Source organism: Eschrichtius robustus, chromosome X, assembly GCF_028021215.1.
Source record: "Eschrichtius robustus isolate mEscRob2 chromosome X, mEscRob2.pri, whole genome shotgun sequence".
NCBI lineage: Eukaryota > Metazoa > Chordata > Mammalia > Artiodactyla > Eschrichtiidae > Eschrichtius > Eschrichtius robustus.
Genome location: NC_090845.1, coordinates 131,677,696 through 131,698,360, shown reverse-complemented (window position 1 = coordinate 131,698,360; position 20,665 = coordinate 131,677,696). Strand labels below are relative to the sequence as shown.

Sequence of the window (20,665 nt, the reverse complement as noted above, 5' to 3'; positions counted from 1 at the left end):
GAGTTCACCTGATATAAATAAAGACATAAGTAAATAAATGATGGCGGAAAGAACACTCTCTTCCAGTAGAAAGCCAAATATAGAAGGGATAATGGAATTAGAAATTCATTATTTGGCAACCAGAATGATAAACTTGCCTCAGGCAAGGATCATTGATGGATGCTAAGCTAGGGAGTGAAACTTTGCAGAGTAGCAATTTATCGACATATTTTCAAAATATATTCCCATAAGATCCTTATTAATTACCAAGGAAAAAATAGTAATTTGATTGTGGAGAAACATGGCCGACGACCACATTAAGCAAGTGCAGAACCTGAATGTAATCATGAGGAAACATCAGACAAACCCCAAATAAGGGACATTCTGCAAAATGACTGACCTGTAGTCTTCACAAATATCAATGATACAAAGATGAACTGAAGAACTGTCCCAGTTTAAAGGAGACGTAAGAGACATAATGACCGAATGCACCATATGATCCTGAATTTTCTTTTGTGATAAAGGACATTATTGGGACAATCATTAAAATCCGAAGAAGGTCTTTAGATTAAATTGGTACCAATGTTAGCTTCCTGATTTTGATCAACGTTCTGTGCTTATGCAAGAGAATGTCTTTATTCTTATGAAATATACATTCAAGTGTTTTGAGATAAAAGTGCATTGTGTCTGCAATGTATTATCACACAATTTAGAAAAAGAAATGTATGTGCGTGTGTGTGTGTGTGCGGGCGTGTGTGTGTGTAGAGGGGGGAGTAGATAAACAGAGAAAATGTGGTAAAATGTTAATATTTGTGGAATTGAGTAGAAAGATATTCAGAAATTATTTGAATTCATCTAGAAAAATGGTACAGATCAACCGGTATGCAAGGCAGAAATAGAGACACAGATGTAGAGAACAAACGTATGGACACCAAGGGGGGGAAAGCAGGGGTGTGGGTGGTGGTGGTGGGATGAACTGGGAGATTGGGATTGACATATATACACTAATATGTATAAAATAGATAACTAATAAGAACCTGCTGTATAAAAAAATAAAAAAGAAATTATTTGTATTATTCTTATAGCTTTTCTTTTTTTTGTTGTTTTTGTAAATTAATTAACTTATTTATTTAATTTTGGCAGCATTGGGTCTTCGCTGCTGCGCGCAGGCTTTCTCTAGTTGCGGTGAGCGGGGGCTACTCTTCATTGCAGTGCATGGGCTTCTCATTGCGGTGGCTTCTCTTGTTGCGGAGCACGGGCTCTAGGTGCGTGGGCTTCAGTAGTTGTGGCACGTGGGCTTCAGTAGTTGTGGCGTGCAGGCTTAGTTGCTCCGTGGCATGTGGGATCTTCCCAGACCAGGGCTCGAACCCATGTCCCCTGCATTGGCAGGTGGATTCTTAACCACTGCGCCACCAGGGGCGTCCCAACTTTTCTTGAAGTCTGAATTTGTCAAGCTAAAACTTAAATTTAAAAAGCTTAGAAGTGATCAATTAACCCACCAGAGAGATGGTGTAGACTAGAGGCCGGAGGGCCAACCGTTAGAAAATATTCACAGTTGATGCATGGGTTTACAAGAGGCAACGGGACAGGAGTCTCAGGTACACACAGGCATTCGGGGAATGCTAACTGATGTTTTGATAAATTTCAAGTCAAAACTGGAGCCTCTTCCCAACAAACGACCTGTCTCCAATGACCCTCAAACCCGGCTTAGTGTGGCGGACAACGGCTGGTCCACTGAACTCCCTCTAGGTCCGCATTCAGAACCCAGAACACGAGGCAGAAAAACTGAGAATCCGAGGGCTCATTTCCGGTAGAGCCAATTTGGAGAATGGATGGATGGATGGATGGGTGGATGGATAGATGGACAGTAGACATATGAGACTTAAGATATAAAAGACTACTAAATACCCATGGTGAAACAACTTATGTAAGTTAATGATGATTAGCAATATTAGTTGTTTTAAATAATTTCAGCCCAGTCAGCAAAGAAAGCACTCTATAAAGTATAGTTCATCAGTGACCTGCTAAAATGAGAATGTTTAACTTGAATAGTCTAGTTGTGTGCTTTCCAATATGGTAGCCACTAACCACATGTGGCAACTGAGCACTTGCAATGTGGTTACTCTGAATTGAGATGTGCCGTAAGTGCAAACTATACACTGGAATGTGAGGACTTAGCATCATAAAACAAAAACTGTGTACAATATCTCAATAATTTTTGGACTGGTTACATGCTGAAATCATAATTTTAGATAGATTGGGTTAAATAAAACATGTTATTCAAATTAATTTCATGTTTCTTTTTTACTTTTTTAATGTGGCCACTAGAAAATTTTAAATTGTATATGTGTGGCTCGTATTTATGGCTTGCATTATATTTCTAGTGGGCAGAACTGGCCTAGTTGATAAATGGTTTTGCAAGTTTTTGCTCAAATCTTACCTTCTCATCAAGGTCCTCGCTGGCCACCCTATTTAAAAGTGTGCCCTTGAGGTAAAAGACTTACACTCTGAGAACTCAACACTCAATAGAACATTGATAAATGAAATTGAAGATGATTCAGAGAAATGGAAAGATATCCTATGCTCTTGGATTAGAAGAATTAACATTGTTAAAATGGCCATACTACCCAAAGCAATCTACAGACTTAATGCCATCCCTATCAAATTACCCATGACATTTCTCACAGAACTGGAACACATAATCCTAAAATTTATATGGAACTGCAAAAGACCCAGAATTGACAAAGCAATCATGAGGAAAAAGAACAAAGCTGGAGGCATAACCCTCCCAGACTTCAGACAATACTACAAAGCTACAGTAATGAAAACAGTGTGGTAGTGGCACAAAAACAAACACATAGATCAATGGAACAGAATCGAGCCCAGAAATAAACCCACACACCTATGGTCAATTAATTTTAGACAAAGGAGGCAAGACTATGCAATGGAGAAAAGACAGTCTCTTCAGCAAGTGGTGTTGGGAAAGCTGGACAGCCGCATGTAAATCAATGAAGTTAGAACACACCCTCACACCATACACAAAAAGAAAACTCTCAAAATAGCTTAAAAACTTAAATATAAGACATGACAGCATAAAACTCCTAGAAGAGAACATAGGCAGAACACTCTCTGACATAAATCGCAACAATATTTTTTGGATCTGTCTCCTAGAGTAATGGAAATAAAAGCAAAAATAAACAAATGGGACCTAATTAAACTTAAAAGCTTTTGCACAGCAAACTACAAACAAAATGAATTGGAATGGGAGAAAATATTTGCAAGCAATGTGACCAACAAGGGATTAATCTCCAAAATATACAAACAGCTCATACAGCTCAGTATCAAAAAAAAAAATCCAATCAAAAAATGGACAGAAGACCTAAATAGACATCTCTCCAAAGAAGACACACAGATGGTAAACAGGCACATGAAAAGATGCTCAATATTGCTAATTATTGGAGAAATGCAAATCAAAAGTACAATGAGGTATCACCTCACACCGGCTAGAATGGCCATGATCAAAAAATCTACAAATAATAAATGCTGGAGAAGGTGTGGAGAAAAGGGAACCCTCCTACACTGTTGGTGGGAATGTAAATTGGTGTAGCCACTATGGAGAACAGTATGGAGGTTCATTAAAAAACTAAAAATAGAGTTGCCATATGATCCAGCAATCCCACTCCTGGGCATATATCCGGAAAAGACAAGAACTCTAATTTGAAAAGATACATGCACCCCAATGTTCACAGCAGCACTGCTTACAATAGTCAAGACATGGAAACAACCTAAGTGCCCACTGACAGATGAATAAATAAAGATGTGGTATATATACACAATGGAATATTACTCAACCCTTAAAAAAAAGAATGAAATATTGCCATTTGCAGCAACATGCATGGACCTAGAGCTTATCATACTAAATAAGTCAGACAGAAAGACAAATATCATGTGATATCACTTATATGTGGAATCTAGAAAAATGATACAGATGAACTTATTTGCAAAGCAGAAACAGACTCACAGACATAGAAAACAAACTTATGGTTACCAAATGGGAACAGGGTGGGGGAAGGATAAATTAGGAGTATGGGATTAGCAGATAAACTAACATATATAAAATAGACAAGCAACAAGGTGTCTACTGCATGGCACAGAGAACTATCTTCAATATCTTGTAATAAACTACAATGGAAAAGACTCTGAAAAAGAATAGTTGCTGTACACCAGAAACTAACACAGCATTGTAAATCAACTATACTTTAATAGAAAAAAAAATAAAGTACCTCCTAAGGAGAAAAAAAAAAGTGCACACTGACGCGACATCCCCCAACTCCCTTCCCTGATTTATTTTGCTTCAAGACACATCACCTCAAACATACTATAGTTTTTACTTATTAATCTTGCCTATTGTTGGTCTCCCCCACTAGACTATCATCCATGAGGCTTTTTGTGTTTTGTTCACGCTTGTATCCATGACACATCATTAACTGGCATAAGTTCTTTCACCTTGGGTATTTTTTTTCAATTTATTTATTTATTTATTTTTATTTTTGGCTGTGTTGGGTCTTCGCCACTGTGCACAGGCCTTCTCTAGTTGCAGCGAGCAGTGCGCGGGCTTCTCATTGTCGTGGCCTCTCCCGCCGCACAGCACGGGCTCCAGGCGCACAGGCTTCAGTTGTTGTGGCTCACGGGCTCTAGAGCGCAGGCTCAGTAGCTGTGGCGCACGGGCTTAGCTGCTCCGCAGCATGTGGGATCTTCCCAGGCCAGGGATCAAACCCGTGTCCCCTGCATTGGCAGGTGGACTCCCAACCACTGCGCCACCAGGGAAGCCCCACCTTGGGTATTTAGTAGCCTTTTACATCTTAACTCTCATGTATCTGCTTATTCTTCCTTCCATCCATCTGTCCACCCATCTATCCCCATCCATCCATTTTCCAACAGTGCCTGGCACATAGTAGACACACACACAAAATCTTTGCTGAATCAATCTTTCAAAATGACTTCTGACCAGTTCCTGAATTGACCAGCATCCAAGTTCCAGTTTCATCCTGACCCCACCTTTCCTGCTGTTCAAGTGGCAGAGGAGAGGCAGCCCCATGCGCCCTCCCCCCCGCCCACCTGAGAAGGTCCACAGGAGAGAGGAGGGTCTTGGGCACTGCCCTCCTTTCCGACCTCCCTTTTTGCTTTGATTTCAAGGCCAAAGCTCTTTAATCTGTGTGAGGGGGAGGGAACAGATACATTTTTCCGAAAGGCAGACAGCCATCAGGAACTATGTGGGCAGAGAAGCACATATACTTAAAAGTGCCAGAGCATTTCTTTTTTTTTTTGGACTTGTCTCCCTTCCTCTTTCAGACAATCACTGAATTTTACCACTAGAAAAGATTTAAAGGTAATATACTCCACTGGTCAAATCATATTCTCCAAATAGAACAATCCAATCCAATGAGAGGAAAATCTCAGAGAGTCCGCCATCCCTCTAGCCAGCCCCTCATTGTAGCCAAGGGAACCACGGGGCCCAGAGAGGGAAAGGGACTCATCCAAGGCCACACAGTGAGGCAGCAGAGCTGAGCCTGGCACCCAGGCTGCCTCCCTCCCAGACCAGGCCCTCCCGGACTCTGCATCCCCACACAGGTCCTATTCTAGGACAGAGGGGGTGGTGGCCTGGCCCAGACAAGAGGTGGTTGGGCCGGGACCAAGAGAAACAGTCCCAGAGCTGGTGGCCGTGTGGGGATGAGCGGGCAGCTTTTGTCATAAGCACCCCATGAACCACAGGTGGCCAACACATTTCTGTGATTTGAAAACAAACAAATACGCAAACTTGGCGAGTACTATGGTGCAAAAGCTTCTTCTAGACAAGACAAACTGTTACTCATTACAAAAATCAGGGTGGGGTGGCTTGTTTTTTCATAGTGAAAATTAGCAAATATGAAGTTAAAACGAAAACATCCTATATGTTTAAATTAAAATCATTTCAAATAATAAGCCGCCAACGACCACCCCTCCAATTATTAAAAAAAAATCTGGTTTATTTAAAATTAAGGGCAACAAAGGTATTTACTTTAGCTGAGACCAACTTGGATGCTGGGGGCAGAAATGGGGACAAAAATCCCTTTTTTGGTAAGCTGCGATCTGATTGCTAGAAATGAACATCTCTCAGTCCTTTATTCTGCTGACTGCAGGCCCATCCCAGCTGGAAGACCGTATGCTTCTTCTGTAAGGGTCTGTGACCTACGGGGTGGGGCAAACAGCCCCCAGGTGGGCTGAAAGCAGGAGTGCCTGAGCCCTGGGCCAGCATCCTCATGTGCAAAACCAGGGATATCTAAGGGAACTTGTGGTTTCCCCATTCTTTGGCCCTACATAAATCCATATCCACTTTTTGTCTTTACCCAAACTTCTGGAAGTGTTCTTGTCTCTGTAACAGTCATAGCCACGACCTACCAAAGTGAAATGAAACCCCACGCTTTCAAGTCTCAGGTCATTTCAAAGAGAACAAATTATGATTTATGCTTTTCAAATACTGTAATTAACTTAAGAGTTTAATTTGCAACTCAGAATCATGAAATGGCAGAGGGGGAGGAGCCTTCAGACGTCCCTAGTCAATTCCTTCACTGCACAGATGGGGAAACTGAGGCTCCCAGCTGGACCTGGAGCACATGTTGGCCAACCCCCAGGTGAACAGTCTTCCCACTGTGGCACTAGGGACCCTCCCAGACTCAGAAATTTGGATGTAAACAGGGACTCTTCCAAAGGGCAAGGACCAACTGCCATACTTTCCGATTTAAGAAGCACTGTTGTTTCGGTTGATTATGTGACGATGCCTGAAATTGCTGGGTGGCACCTGCTTTCCAGTGACCTGCACGATTCCTTCCCCTCCAGGTTAACAATGAAGCTAAGGCCGAGACACTCCAGCAAAGGACAGGAATGGGCAGCACACCACATGATGGGCCGGTACCAAACATCCGTGTTCATCATCGTCTCCATTGACCCAGCCCTGGCAAATCTGGCTGCTTTAATGAAAGAAAGAAAGGGTGGGAGGAACACCTCAACCTGTCTGCAAGCCAGCTTGAAGCCAACCAGCACTCTTCTTTACAAAGGAGAGGGGAAGCCCAAGCTCCTAGCAACACACTCTCTTCCAAAAGGTTCCTAACCTGGGGCTGTGGGGAGGGGAGAAACAGCTCTACAGAGCCGCCGAGCGGCCAGGATCATCGTCTGAGGGTTCCAAAGGGCTTTCCAAACCTGCTACTGACTCTCTCTCGAGCTGACCCTGATGACTGGAGCATTCCCAGGTGAATCTGATGACGGGCTTGTATTTTTAAGAGGCGAAAGACACTATTGTGAGGACCCGGAGAGCCTGGAGGGAGCACAGGCCCCACAGGGGCCAAGGACATGTCTTCTTGGCTGGCCCCTGACTTGTCCTGTGACCTTGGGCAAGCACTGAGCCCTCCCAGGGCCTCAGTTTTGCCATCTGTGATTTACGGGCCCTCCTGGCCTTGCCAGGCAGATCCCGCCCAATGCGGCTTCTCTCCAAGGAGAACACGACGCTCTTCTCCCTCAGGACACGGCCCTAGACAGATCCCAGGCAGGTCCACTACCCATCTTTCACCAGGAGCTGGCCAGACTTTTTTGGTGATTTGGCGGGGGGGAGAGTCAAGGATCCACTTTGGCCTCCAGGTGTGACAGTACTGGACTGTGGAAGACTGAACCCAACCATTTGCCTTCTCAGATCCCGTTTGCTAACTTCCGTGGCAGGCAGACGCGGAGCTCCTCCAGGGCACGGGGCCAGGGACACACCCCCTGACCCCACTCCAGAGCCAAGGAGGGCTGGGCAAGCAGGACCCCTAACCAGGTGTGGCCTCGGGAGCGGTCTAGATCCCAAGACCCACATGCCCTTGCAGGGCCCTCCCAAGCCAGAAACTCTTTTATACTCGTTTGCCTGGGTGTAACTTATGTAAGGTCAAAAGAAGGGACAAAAAGACTGTTCACGTCAAAAGAGACCTGCCTTTCTTTTGTTTAATTTCTCAGGCCAAATGGTAAGTCAGCAACCCAAGAGTGTGGCCGAGCTTGCCGTTTGCAAGACGGACTCTCCAACACCATCTAGTTGGAATCTCCCACGATGCCATTGCACTGGGCGGGGCCAGCCTTCTCATATTCCCACCTGACAAGTGAGGACACGGAGGGCAGGTTCATGGACCTGATTAAAATCCCGCAGCTGGCCAACGCCAGGCACCAATGGCAAAGCGCACTGTTCTTCGCACCACAGCACAGCGTTTCTGCCCGTGTGGTAACCAGCGGTGACCCCGCAATCCGGCACAGCCCAAGGCGCCATGCTGAGGTGTTCTTAACCTGTCTCGAAGGATCCCTGAGGGAACCATGAATGGGCTTCTAGAAGGGTCTATGAGCCCCTGCAATTAGACGCAACACTGCATATAATTCGCAAAGAAGTCCGTGACCCACAAAAGGCAAAGAGCTGCCCCTGCCCCAGAGAGACAGGAATCAGTTTTGTTATGATCTGGGTCTCAGGAGACCAGCTAAGGTCGGCTTCCCTGAAATCAACCTCAGAAGAGGCTTGGCAGCCAGGTGATCCTGGCCGTGTTCCAATCTCATGGACAGAACCAGCTTTACGTGGGGGCAAGATGCCACTTGGGGGGGGCCAGAGGCCCTCTCTAACCCTTGAACCCCTCCTACCTGAGCACTGAAGAGCACGTGCTCTCCAAGGCATGGCAACCCTTACGTACCATAATTCAAGTCAGAGGTTCCAGATTCTCCCAAGGAAGGGCTGAGGATGGTGCCTTTGCGGCTAAGGGAGAGGGGACAGGTCTAGGACCCAGGAAGGGAAAAATGGGGGGACTGAACCCAAACGAGTTTGCTCAGAATTTTGCAAAGGGCCAACCCCAAGGCATGACCGAAAAGGCCAGGCAGCCTGTCCTCAGCCATGGGGGGAACAAGGGCTGCTGACTTAGCCCTTTCTATCTGGGTCCCGCCTGCCAGAAAGGATGGGCTGAGGATACTAAGAGAAACAATGTCAGCATCTTGTTTTTGACTCCTGGGACAAAACGTGCTCTAAAAGGCAAAGTGCCTCTCCTTTCTGGGAGGAAATGAAGAGCGATCATGCTTCTCGGCTCCTGAGATAGGGGTGCGAGTGTACGAGTCTGGCTCTCCACGACTGCCGGGCCGGGAGGCGAAGCCCCACAACTGGCTCACCCGCTCGGCACTCTCATCCCACAGGTCTATTTCCGTGCACTTGGAAAGAGGAAGCAAAGGATGCTGCGAAGGCCTCCTGCCCCGGGTCTGAGAAGCCAGACTTTCCAGCCACCCCGGGGTGGGGAACGGGCCTCTGACCGCCACAGTCGCTGCCGCTGTTTGGGGAGGGCTGCTGCTCTGGCGGGGGTGGGGCGCAGGGAGGAGGGAGATCAGCCTGCTTGGAGAACCCCTGTAGCTTAATCTTGCAATTTCCCTGTCGCTGCGCTCTGAATGGGTTCTGCCTCGGGAGCAGACCCTCGGGAGGCTCCAATTTGATAATGGCCTCACCTCTACTGAGGGTACAGACCTCACCACCTTGCCCTATTAGCGGGCAGGAAGCGCCTCCAGGCTGCCCTCCCGTGCAGGGCATTAGTCACGCTCCAAAGGCAACACACGGGCCACGTGTCGGGAGCACTGGCTGCCCCAGTGGGACTGATGTGGTGACTCTCCCATATTTTCAGGGCTCATTTTGAGGGCTGCGAGGACCACGATAATAATATACAATCATAGCACATAACCATAATACTCTGTACCCCATCGCTGGGGGATCACTAGCAACAACCAGATTGTTCACTTTCATTTGAACGTCAGCACCATTATTTTAACACTAAGTGTGTCCGATTTGACTCCGTATCCCCCCCAGACGAATTTGAGAGCGGCGGCAAAACGAAATGGCATACTTCTTTGAGCTTTTGTTACAACATGTTTGTGCAGCAAACTGCGAAGAAAACGTAGTAATTAGAGGTTAAATTAATCCTTGACAGACAAGCGGCTTAGAAACGCCCTCCGCCCCAAACCCAGCATAACGCACGCCAGTCTTTGAGAATTAGACACGCAAAGCATGTGACGCTGGCAACTGCACCGAAACTACTCTCCCACTTAAAGTTCCGAGGTCGGCGCTGCAACTTCCAGAGACAGATCTTGACACTGAGATCTCATTAAGAGCAAAACCCAAACAACCGTCGCCACTGCCAACAGAGCCCACCCAGCCAAGCCCTCCAAGAGGCTGGCGGCCCAACTCTCTGTCAGCAACTTGAAAACAAGACATGACACACGCCTTTTGGAGGCACCAAAGCCTGGGCCCCGGTCTGATCCTTCATTTACAACCTCCGATTTCAACTGGTTCTAAGCTTTGGCTTCTGATGCCAGCATGGCCCTCCGCCATCCTAACAACGCTAAGCAAAGCACACACTGATCCAGGGCAAATCACGTTACCCCACAATTAAACGTGGTTCTTCTCCACGTGCTGCATCTCCTGTCATATCTGCTCTTCCTCAAAAAGGGAAGCCCGTGTGCCCACAGCATGGGTGCCAAGTGGGCATTCCGGACCCAAGTACTTGACTGAGAGCAGGAGACCGGAGTTCTATCTCCTCAGGGCTCCCCTCACTGTGTCTCCTCAGGAAAGTCGGGCCCCCTCTCTGGGCCCCCGTTTTTCTTTTGTAAAGTCACAGGGCTTTACTCCTCCAGCTTGAAAATTCTTTCAGCATCTGAGTATGTAGGTGCCTTGATTCATCTATGCCAGCTATGTGCAGGAACTCGGGTCAGCTGGCTACTGGGCCCGCGAAAAGGAAGGCAAAGCTGGATCCTCTCCCCCTCGCCCTCCATGTCATATGGGGGTTTCAGGTTCAAACGCTGGGCAAAACAGAAAAGCACTGTTAGGGACGGGGGAGGGGGACTCGGGACAACTGGACAGAGGACCCGAGGTTGTCCGAAGCATTCAGGATGACTTGACTTGGCTTTTGTCCTGTCTTCAGTTCCCAAAGGCCCACACCTCCCCTCCAAAGAGGGAAGGCACCAGCCGGGGCCACCAGGCCCTTCCGACGCAGATGCCATTCACTATCTCAGGCCCCGCGGCGTCCAGTGGCTTCTTCTGGAATCAGCAGAAATGTGTCCCTGTGGCCTCGAGTCCAGGAACTCCCACAGGTGGAGGAAAGGGGGAAGCACGTGATGAAATCCTACGATCGGCCCCATCCTCCTCTGGGCCTCGTGGAACAATTCTCAGTCTTAAGAAAGCGGCATTTCCCAAACCGCACTTAATGGTTATTTACTGGGCAGAGCCAGCAGCAGGGCACACCGGGAGGGGAAGGTGGCTGGGACCCCACTTCGAGGCTGGGACTGGGCTGTATGTAAAGGGGCGCTGTGTGCGCCAGGGTCAGTGGGCAGCCGGGGTGGGACTTGAGCTCTGTCTCTGGAAGCCTTCACTCTGCAGAGCCTGGCCCAGTCAGCAAAGCCCCTCGCTATGCCTCACTCCGGGGGAGCTTTCTGGGCTGTGACAAGTCTGATTGCTTTGGAAATTATGAAGAGGTCAGATTTTAGGTGGGGGGACTTGAGGCCCTAAGGAAACTGGAGAGGTTCTGTGAATGGGGAGAAAAAAGAAAGCAATGGGGTGGGGGAGGGAGGGAACCCCAACTTTTTGCTTCCATCCTCTCCCCTGGAAGAAAATGCTCCTGGGGCTTCAGTTGCCCAGGCTGGTCATTTGTGAGCAGGACCCCACTGGGACTGTGCATCGAAATCGTCCCAGGTAAACCGTGTAACACAAGCCACGCCCCTCATCCCCACAGGGACCCGCCCCAGACTTGCTGCCCGAGGGCTCCCCGCTGTTCCTCCTTTGCTACATTTGCAGATGAAATGACGACACAGTGATGACAGAAACAAGTAATAAGCACTGCCATAAAACCCCGTCAGGTTCATACAGATTTATGAAGTTTCTCTCCTCAAAGTCCAGAAGATGTTTCAGGACTCAATGTCTGAAAAATCAGACTGTTCCAACTGAGCTTCGTGACGCCGCTTTCCTGCCGTACAGTTGACTGCTGCTGCCTAGGTTACCTCGGTGGCTGGCGTTGTGAGAGGTGTATGATGGGAATTGGTTTATTGTGCTGATCCATAGTAACTGACTCCTGTTCCCCCATCATTTATCTCCCTCCCCAGCACATCTGGGTCGGTCTATTCACACTCTCAGCATTCTATCTGCTCCAACAAACACTCAGCCTTTTCTGCTTGGATAAGGAGATTTTTTAGTTACATCCATTATATGTGTATCAACATTTATGGCAGCAAGATAATTGCCAAAGAGCTCAGAGGATAAAAGGTCCTCCTTCATAATGTCTACCCGCCCCCCATCCGTTAAAAAAAAATCAATATTAACATCAAGCAGGACAGTGGCAGATTCTTGCATGGCTGCTGCGTCCTCCAAGTTGGTAATGTGATTTTTAAAAAATACCCAGGTGGACTAGGAAGAAGCGGTTCAGCACTGAGTTCAGAGCCCACACTCCAGTGGGGCACGTGCGTGGAGACGGAAGGCCTTTTTGTCCTTGAAACCTTTGCTGAATAACTGCAAAGCAGCAAATCTGTTCTACATTAGATGAGTCCTTTGGAAACATGCCAGTCTAATTTCAGAGAGTTTGGATCCCGTTAACTGGAAACCAACCCGATGATGAGAAGGCCTGCCGTCAGTAGGTCCTGAGACCACCGGATTAAGGGTACCGAACAGGAAGCCCTCAGGGTTGCTTCCCAGCCTCCACCATCCAGGCTTCTGGGTTAGATGTTCACATGGGTGAAAGATACAGAGAGGGAACAATTCCGACTTCTATGTTGTTTGGATTGGCCTTCTGTCCTTTTTTCCTCCTCCCTCTTCTCGCTGCCCCTCAAAATCTCAGTCCCATTTCTTTATCAATCTAGCTGCTTTCCCCCACAGCATTTCATTTTCCCAGAAAATGACTATTTCATTCACAAATCACAGTATGTTAGAGCTGGAAGGGACTCGGACTCCGAGGTCACGGTGGTAGGGGGACAAGGAGGGAGGACTGACTTGCCCAAGACCACTGTGCTAATTAGTTGGGAGACTGTTCTAGAACACAAGTTTCCCAGCTCCTAGGCTAATTATCTCTCCGACGCAGCGCTGCAGAAAGAAAAAATCAGAATCGTAAAAAAAGTTTACTGCAGATAGGAAGCCCCCTTAAAGGAGGAGAGTGGTTCTACTGTCAGAAGGACCACTTGCCTTAAGATCAGTTTCTGCCCATTTCAGAAGCCTAAGCAGCAATTGAGTTTCCTAGGGATGATCTGTTAACAGGTGCATTTTAAGCCTTTAGGTGATCCACTTAAAAGGGAAAAAAATGATATTAAATGTGCTGGCCAAGCTTGACAAAATCCCTTTCCTTAGTGAAAAGAATCAACAACAGTAAATCTCCTACCTTAAGATGCAATGAATGTATGGCCCCGCTCCCACCCAAGCAACAGGCTATTTCCTGGTTGAGTTTAAAAATTCAATGACGTTCCTGTTTCAACCCACACATCTGTGTCACTGTCAGCGTCAGTGGCAGGAAAACAGACGAAGTCACCCTTTGCTAATGATTTCCTAACATGGAATTTCCTCGTATCTCCTCAAGCCTTTCTTCTTCCAATGCCAAACTGTTTTTTTCCCCCCCCCCCTTCTCAAACACACTGTACTGAAGGAAAACTGAAAATGGTCACAGCCGGAAGAGGATGATTTTTAAGGAGATCTTATAAGGAAGAGCTGCAGCTCTTTGTGATATTTTTTAGGGGTGGGGAGAGAACTGCTAGTTTTTCTAAAGCCAGTACCAACAAAACAGACTTCCTCCTGGGCATCTGGGAATCTCTCAGTCTGGCTCTCTTTCCCTTTTCCCGCCTCCTTCCCAAGTTCCACTTTGGGCAACGTTCGTACATCAGTGTGGAAGGAAACACGCTCAAACGCTGGAGGCACGCGTGGGGTGAGGCCAAGGCAGCCCTCAGGGCAGGGGACCAGCTTTGGAGAACTACCAAAGCACAAAGCAATATAGGAGCCCATCACGTTTCTCCTCTGGAGAATATCCTATTTAATATGCAAACTGGTCATCAAGAGAAAAGAGGGCTGTTACTTTAAGGGGAAGACGCTGATTAGCTGCTCTGGCTGGCAGCAAACAGCTGGTCTGTCCGGCAGGTTCAAGGCCATTTCAGCTTCTCTCTTATGGAGGCACCATATGTTCCATCTCGCACATCAGCAGCTTTATTTTCCAATGATCTTGTTCCAGAAGGGAAGCACAAAGGGGGAGGAGAAGGTAGAGCCCACAGTTTACCCTTTGAGTACTTTCTTGTGGTTTTAGATGCAGTTGGGATGTGTGTGTTTCGAGGGTGGGGGGAGTGAACGCTTCCCCTTCTGTTCCAAAGACCAGAGAACAAATGTTCGACCAGCACTTACGAATACCCTCCAGAGATCGGAGGAGAGCGCAGTAGGGGAAAGATATGTGAAACAGCACACACACTGTGTCGCCGGGAGATTAAATGGGAAGAGGGGGTGGAGCTGGCGAGAGACCGGGAGGAATTTGACTTCGCTCAGGAGACCTACCAGTCGAGTTTGGGCCCCGCCCACTTCTCCTTATTTGTCAATTTTTCTTATTGTCAGTATTCCCCTTCCGAACAAACTTTACAAGTAGAGAGGCGGACCGGTCCGGGGGGCGGGGGCGGGGGCGGGGCCGGCCAGGCCGACAAGCTGGCTAAAGGTTACTCCAAACATTATGTTTAACATTCCTCCGCGCAAGCCCGAGTTTCTGCAAGTTTGGGGGGCAGGGCAGGTGTAAGAGATAGGGGCCGGCTGAATCCTCAACTCCAGCTAATGCCGGGAACCCGTGGGTCCTGGACACCCCCAAATGCAGGGCCTTGGCTCCGTCAGAGGCGGCAGGCTGACGCACGTTCCGGAGGTGCATCCTCGTCCCTACCGCCTGCCGAGCTACACGAGCCTCGGAGGTGGCAGTTCCAACGCCCTCCCTCCGTGCAAACAAAGAGGCCCCGCGGAGCGTTTGAGCCCCTGTGTAGGGGGTTGGGGGTGGCAGGAGGGCGCGGGAGGAGGGAGGAGTGCAGCCGCGGGGTGGCGTTAGCCTCAGAGTCGCCGCCGTCGTCTCAGCCGTCGTCTTGGCCACCGGCAGGTGCGACAGCCGCCCTGAGTCTAGGCGGCGAGGGGCGCGGGCTGCAAAGCGAAACCGAGGAAAGAGCGCCCCCTATGCCCGCGCCCGGCGAGCGCAGCGGCGAGCGGCGTCTGCCCAACCCGCCGAGCGTGCGCCGCCTCTGGCCTCCGCGCCGGCCCGCTAGCCGAGCCGCCCGCCCAGCCGTCCGGGCCGCGGGGGCCCCGGGTGTCCACCGCCCGGCTGCCGGGCGCGCTGCAGGCGCCAGGAGCCGGGGGCTCCCCACGCCTTCTGGGGTTCCCGCGGAGGGGCTTCGAGACTCGGCCTCCTCCCCACCGCCTACACTTGCCCTCCTGTCCCGGGCGGCTCGCCCCCGCCCCCTGCCTCTGCGTCCCTTTCCCCTTCCCTCTCTCCAGCCTCCAGGGAAACAAAGGGGCTTTTTATAAAGCGGATTGTCGGAGGCAGCAGCGGCGGCGGGGGTGGGAGGGAGAAGAGAATCTATAAAGACAAGAAGAGGTGGAGTGGGGGAAGAAGCTGCGCGGCCTCCGGGAGCCCCGAGCGGCGGCGGCGGCCGGGAAGCCCCAGCGGGAGCGAGGCCGACACCACCCGGCCCGTGGGCACCCGGGAGGCGGCCCGCGCCTGCGGAGGGCTGGGCTGCCCCGCTGCGATGCTGCCCTCCGGCTTGCCGCAGCCTGGGAACGGGATCGCCCGGCCGCGGGGCCCGGGCCGGCGCGATCCCCGCGGGGGTCTCCCCCGGGAGACTCGGGCCCTCTTCCCAGCCAACTCTTTCGAAATTGCTCAGGCTCGGGGAGACTTTGCGTCTTTGTTCCAGCGCGACCGCCTCTCGTACGCCCGGCTCGCTCGCCCTCACAATGTCCTGGAGCTAGCCTTGGTTGGCTACCCGCAAAGGGCACGTTCGCCGTGGGGACGGCGCCCTGGGGCGGGGGGGGGGGGATTCCTCCTGCTGCCAAAAAACGACAAGCCACCCCAGCAAGTGGAGTCGCTTCTCTCCACCTCCCTCAGCCATCCTGTGCTCCCGCCCGCGCACACTCTCCCACCCACACTCAGGGTGTCCCGCTCGGCCGCACCCAGCTGCAGAAGCGCGGCGGGGCGAAGCCCCCGGCCCGAAGTGCGTCTGTTTGCTCAGGTTCCGACGACTTCAGGGCAGTTTACTGCAAGCTAATCCTATTAGTGTCTGCTCAGTCCGAATTTAATCACGGATCAAAATAAGACCGTATGGCTAGCTTTCCAAGCAGCTTCGGACACGCTGCATCGGGACGGAGCCTGGCCGAGCCAACTGGCCGTGAAAAGTATTTGGCGGCGCTCCGGGGGGCTTCCCGCCCGCCCTCGCTGGCGCCGGGCGCCGGGCTGTGCTGCCGCTCCGAGGCCTGGGACCTCGGGGCGCGGGGGCGCCGGGAGCTCCGGGCAGGAGCCCAGTCGGGGCTGCCTCGAGCCGCCAGCTCTGCTCGGGGCTGCTCTCCAGAGGAGAATTTGGCAGGGGAGGGAGCGAAAGGCGGCGGGCTCGGCGCGCGCACACTCCACACTCCCGCTCGGTGGCGGCAAACTGGGTACGGGTGGGGTTGGGGGAAATCCTGCGCCCAGCGCCCACTGCCGACTGGCCCGAGCTCTGGGAGCCGGTATGCGAAGGCAGCGTCGCCGATGGCATCCGGGCTGCGAGCGGCCCGGGGTGCGTCGGGTCGGAGCGGGAGCCTACCGTTAGCCCGGCGCGGCCGGGGGAGCCCTCGTGGCCCGCGCCCCTCTGCCTTCTCTCCTCGGTACTCGACTGCCCCTGCCCGATTCCAGACGCCCGGCGGGCGCCGGGGTGCAGGCACAGGCCACAGTCCCGGGCGATGCGAGCTGCGCTCAGCTCGGCCCAGCCAGTCCGAGAAGGGGGCGACCACGCGCAGCGCCAGGTGGGCCGTGTGCTCGGAGCAAACTTCGGGGTCCCTCGGCTCTCGGTATCCCCGGGCCCCCGCTTCTCCGCGACGGGGACCACAAGTGCGGGCCACAAGTGCAGCCCGGCGCCCCCAGACCAGTCGGACCTCCCGCGCCCGCCCTCAGCCTTACCGTGCTGCGGAGCTCCCGCGGCGGCGGCGGCGGCGGCGGCGGCGGGGGCAGTGCCCGAGGGGCGGGCGGCCACCGGCGCGGGCAGCCTGGCCTCCGGCGCCCGCCGAGCGGCCCGGCCCGATTGCAGATCACCTCTGGCTAGCGGCCGGTGCCCCCGCGCCCGCCCGCGTCCGGCCGCTTCAGCTCGCAGCCAAGTTCATGCCGGCGGCGCTGCAGCGGCGGCCTCAATCTGCTCGCTCCATTCCCACCGCCCGGCTCCGCGCCGCGCGCCCGGAAGGTGGAGTTTTCGGGGGTTTAAGTTACTGATAGGCATTTCTCACTGCTGTGTCACTCGGGGAGGAGGAGACACGCACGCCGCACACTCACACACCCTCACACTCGCGGCGACGAGCGGCTCTGGCCTTAAAGGGGAAGCCACGCCGCCCCGCCCGCGACCCCGCCGGCCCCGAGCCCCGAAACGCCGAGTTTCCAGGCCCGGAGGGGGCCGGGGTTAGCAGAAGCGCGGCGGCCGCCCGAGGGGCCTACCGGGCCCTCCGGTCACTCTTTAAAAGGGAAAGCGGCCGCAGGCTGGCTTCGCCACGGTTGCCTCGTTTCTCCACTCAACTCGAGCCAGGGCAGCCGGGCAGCAGCGGGAGGGAAGGAAGGGGCACGGGCGCACTCACCTCGGTGGCTCCGCACGCAGCGGGAAGCGGTCGGTGTTTTAGGTGGCAGGTGGCCCGCCTAGACGGTGCGCTGCTGGCGAGAGGCGACAGCGGGGTGACCGTGCGCCCCCGGGCACGAGCGGATGGAGCTCGCCCGAGGGCGGCAGGCGGAGCCCCGCGCGCTCGGGAAGCCGGCTCACGGCAGGTAGACTTCCCGCTTCTGGGCCGAGCGAGCTGGTGAGCGGCGCGCGCCCCTGACGGACGCGGAACGAGCAGGGAGAGCGGGAGAGCCGGCGCTCACCGGCGACAGGGTCGGAGAGCGCTCCAGACGGACCGAGACCGAGGGAGACGAGAGACAGGGAGAGACCGAATCCCAGAGAGGCCCTGGCGAGAGAAAGAATGAGAGAGATGGCAGCTCCCCGAAGGACCCCGGATCGTCACCCGGACCGGGGCGTCAGCGTCAAGTAGCCAGTTCCATCCCCTCCTCCCCCTTTTCCCGTCCTCGGCAGACACCGACCTCGAGCAGCGGCCGGGCCTCCTCCCCCTCGCCCCGGAAGGGTGCTCACCTTCCGCGGGCGGCTGCGGGCCGAGGAACGCCGGTCTCACGGCCGCCGCGTCTGCCCGCTGGCTCCCGCCCAGACGGCCAAGGCGACCCGCTGTGACGGCAGTGGGGACCAGGGCTCTCAGGTGGCGACTGCCGAACTGCACCCGCCCCGCTCCTGGCCTAGCGGCCCCCCTCCCCCCACCGGGCCCCCCACCGGGCCCCCCGCCGGGCCCCCGCCCCCTCCTCCTCGTGCACTCCCCCGCCCCCGCCCAGGTGCAGACCCTGTCTGTGCCGCCCGCCGAGGAGCCCGGGCGCGCCAGCCAGTCTCCCGCCTCCCTGGCCTCCGGCCGGCGGAGCCCCCTCGGGAGCTGGGCCGGCCTGGCCTCTCGCAGCGCGGGGTTATCCCGGGGCAGACACCTGCGGCTTCTGCAGGAACACGGGTTCCTCGTGAGCTGCCCGGCGACGAGCCGGAGCGCGCCGTCCTCCCTCTGCCCGGGCGCCGAGGCCGGTGGCTCCTCTCCCCGTCTCCCCGGGGGCTGGCCCGCGCCTCTCCTCCGGGGTCCCCAACCGGGCCGCGTTTCCTAACCTGCACTTCCCGGGCGGCGGCAGGGAGCGAGCTCAGCTCGCGGACGCCGCGTCCGGCCCGACAGCAGCAGCGCCGAGCGCAGCCCCAGAGCGGGCTCCGGGCTCCCGCCTGCACCTCTCAGGAGCGACCTGTCACCAGCACATCTGGTCACACTCGGCCGAGCTGCGGGCCGGGAATAAAGGGGTGGGCCCACCGCCCACGCGGCCCCTCCTTCCCTGCACGCCCACGCCCTCGGCCCGCGGGAAGCGCGGGGCCCCCTCCCAGAAGCGAGCGAAGTCCTTTCGTGGGCTGCGTAGGCGCGACGGAGCCGGGCGCTTGCCTCTGAGCGTTTCCCAAGTTTCTTGACTGACGAGCGGCGTCCGGGCCCCACCGCGGGGTACAGGTGTCGGACTCCTGCTCCGCGGCCCCGGTAGCGGGGCGAGCGCGGCCCAGCGGGCGCGGCGGGGGTCCGCGGCTCAGCCGGGCTACTGGGAAGGAATCCACCTTGGCCGGGCCCAGCCGGGGCTGCCCTGGAGAAGGCCAGCGGCCAGGAGAGGGTATTGCTCTCTGGTGACTGAACTGATGGCAGCCCTCACCTTCACTCCCGACAAGGCCGCGATGGAGTCCCGGTCCCCGGGCCTGTTGGGCTACTGCGAGGAGGGGGGTGGCCATCCTGGAGCGAGTTCGTGTCGGCCGGCTTCCCGCGGGCCGAGGGCGAGTTCGTGTCTTGAAGGGAATCGGATTAAACAAAACGGAACCAGGGATACCTGTGTCTATCACCGAGCACGGCCCAGTGTTTTTAAAATTCGATTCCCGCCCGCCTCAAGGTGCACTGGTCCCAGAGGTGGAAAATGGGGATCTGTTCCCAGAAACCTTCACTCCACCCTCATGTCCCTTCCCGTCTGCTTCCCCAGTGGCGCGGGTGATGCCCACTCCCCCCGTGGGTCCTGGGAGCCTGTGAGATCACAGCCGCACCTGTGCCAGAGGATCAACGGCCCGTTTCGCACCACCACCTGGATGGCTGCTGGACATCTTGAGCTCCGCGCAGCCTGAGCTGAGCTCCTGATATCTCTGAAACCGGCTTCTCCCATGGTCTGCCACCCGAGTTCACGGTGGCTCCATCCTGCAAATTGCCCAGGCTGAATTCTCTAAATTGTTTTTCTCTTTTGCTCACACCCCACATCCAGAGAAGCAGACGGTTCTGTTGTCTCCATCTTCAAGATGCATCCACACTCCCAGCCTTCTCCCCCCGTCCACTGCTACCCTCTGGGCTCAGCCACCAGCATCTCCCACCTGGATTATTCCAGTAGCCACCTAACAGGTCGCCATTTCCCACCTCCCTCATCCTCCCCTCCCCACCCCAGTATGGTCTCTGTTCTCTGAGCACCTGCAGCCGCTCCTCTGTAAACTAAAGTGCTTCTGGTGGCCTAGCAGATGTGCCCCCATCCCCCCACCTGGATGACATCATCTTCCTTCTTGCCCTCGCTCTCGCCCTGCTCCAGGCCTCCTGACTCTTCCTCAACACACCAGGCACGTCCCTCCTTAGGGCCTTTGCACTGGCTGTTCCCTCTGTTGGAATGCACTTTCCCAGATATCCACTGGGCCAGCTCCCTCATTTCCTTTCATCTTGACACAAACGTCACCTGGCCAACCTATGTAACAATTCAAAGCCCCACACCCATCTCTGGCACTTCCTCTCCCCTTCCCTGCTTTGTTTTCTCTTTAGTACTTAATG

General features: G+C 53.8%; 2 protein-coding genes across 6 annotated transcripts in view; one reads left to right on the top strand and one right to left on the bottom strand.

Moving 5' to 3' along the window:
• Window positions 1-17,236, bottom strand: part of MAMLD1 (mastermind like domain containing 1) — a 112,076-nt gene extending 94,840 nt beyond the window's left edge. For 4 of the 5 annotated variants that reach the window (XM_068533790.1, XM_068533793.1, XM_068533794.1 and 1 more), the window contains exon 1: window positions 17,181-17,236. The gene's annotated coding sequence lies outside the window, so the exon portion shown is untranslated. The remainder of the gene's footprint in view (window positions 1-17,180) is intronic. The other variant, XM_068533791.1, reaches the window with a different exon arrangement.
• LOC137756471 (collagen alpha-1(I) chain-like) lies at window positions 14,862-19,891 on the top strand. The gene is made up of 8 exons (XM_068532713.1): window positions 14,862-14,958; window positions 15,138-15,341; window positions 15,530-16,005; window positions 16,182-16,242; window positions 16,425-17,457; window positions 18,331-19,134; window positions 19,365-19,612; window positions 19,845-19,891. The coding sequence occupies exons 1-8, from the start codon at window positions 14,862-14,864 to the stop codon at window positions 19,889-19,891; spliced, it is 2,970 nt and encodes a 989-aa protein (XP_068388814.1).
• The last annotated feature ends 774 nt before the right edge of the window (window positions 19,892-20,665 follow it).

Excerpts from the sequence above, each read along its gene's own strand:
- LOC137756471 (XM_068532713.1), top strand. The coding sequence starts at position 14,862 with ATGCAGGGCCTTGGCTCCGTCAGAGGCGGCAGGCTGACGCACGTTCCG. Across the intron at positions 14,959-15,137 it reads GAGCTACACGAGCCTCGGAG|GTGCGACAGCCGCCCTGAGT; the intron begins GTGGCAGTTCCA and ends GGCCACCGGCAG. Across the intron at positions 16,243-16,424 it reads GGCGAAGCCCCCGGCCCGAA|TATTTGGCGGCGCTCCGGGG; the intron begins GTGCGTCTGTTT and ends GGCCGTGAAAAG.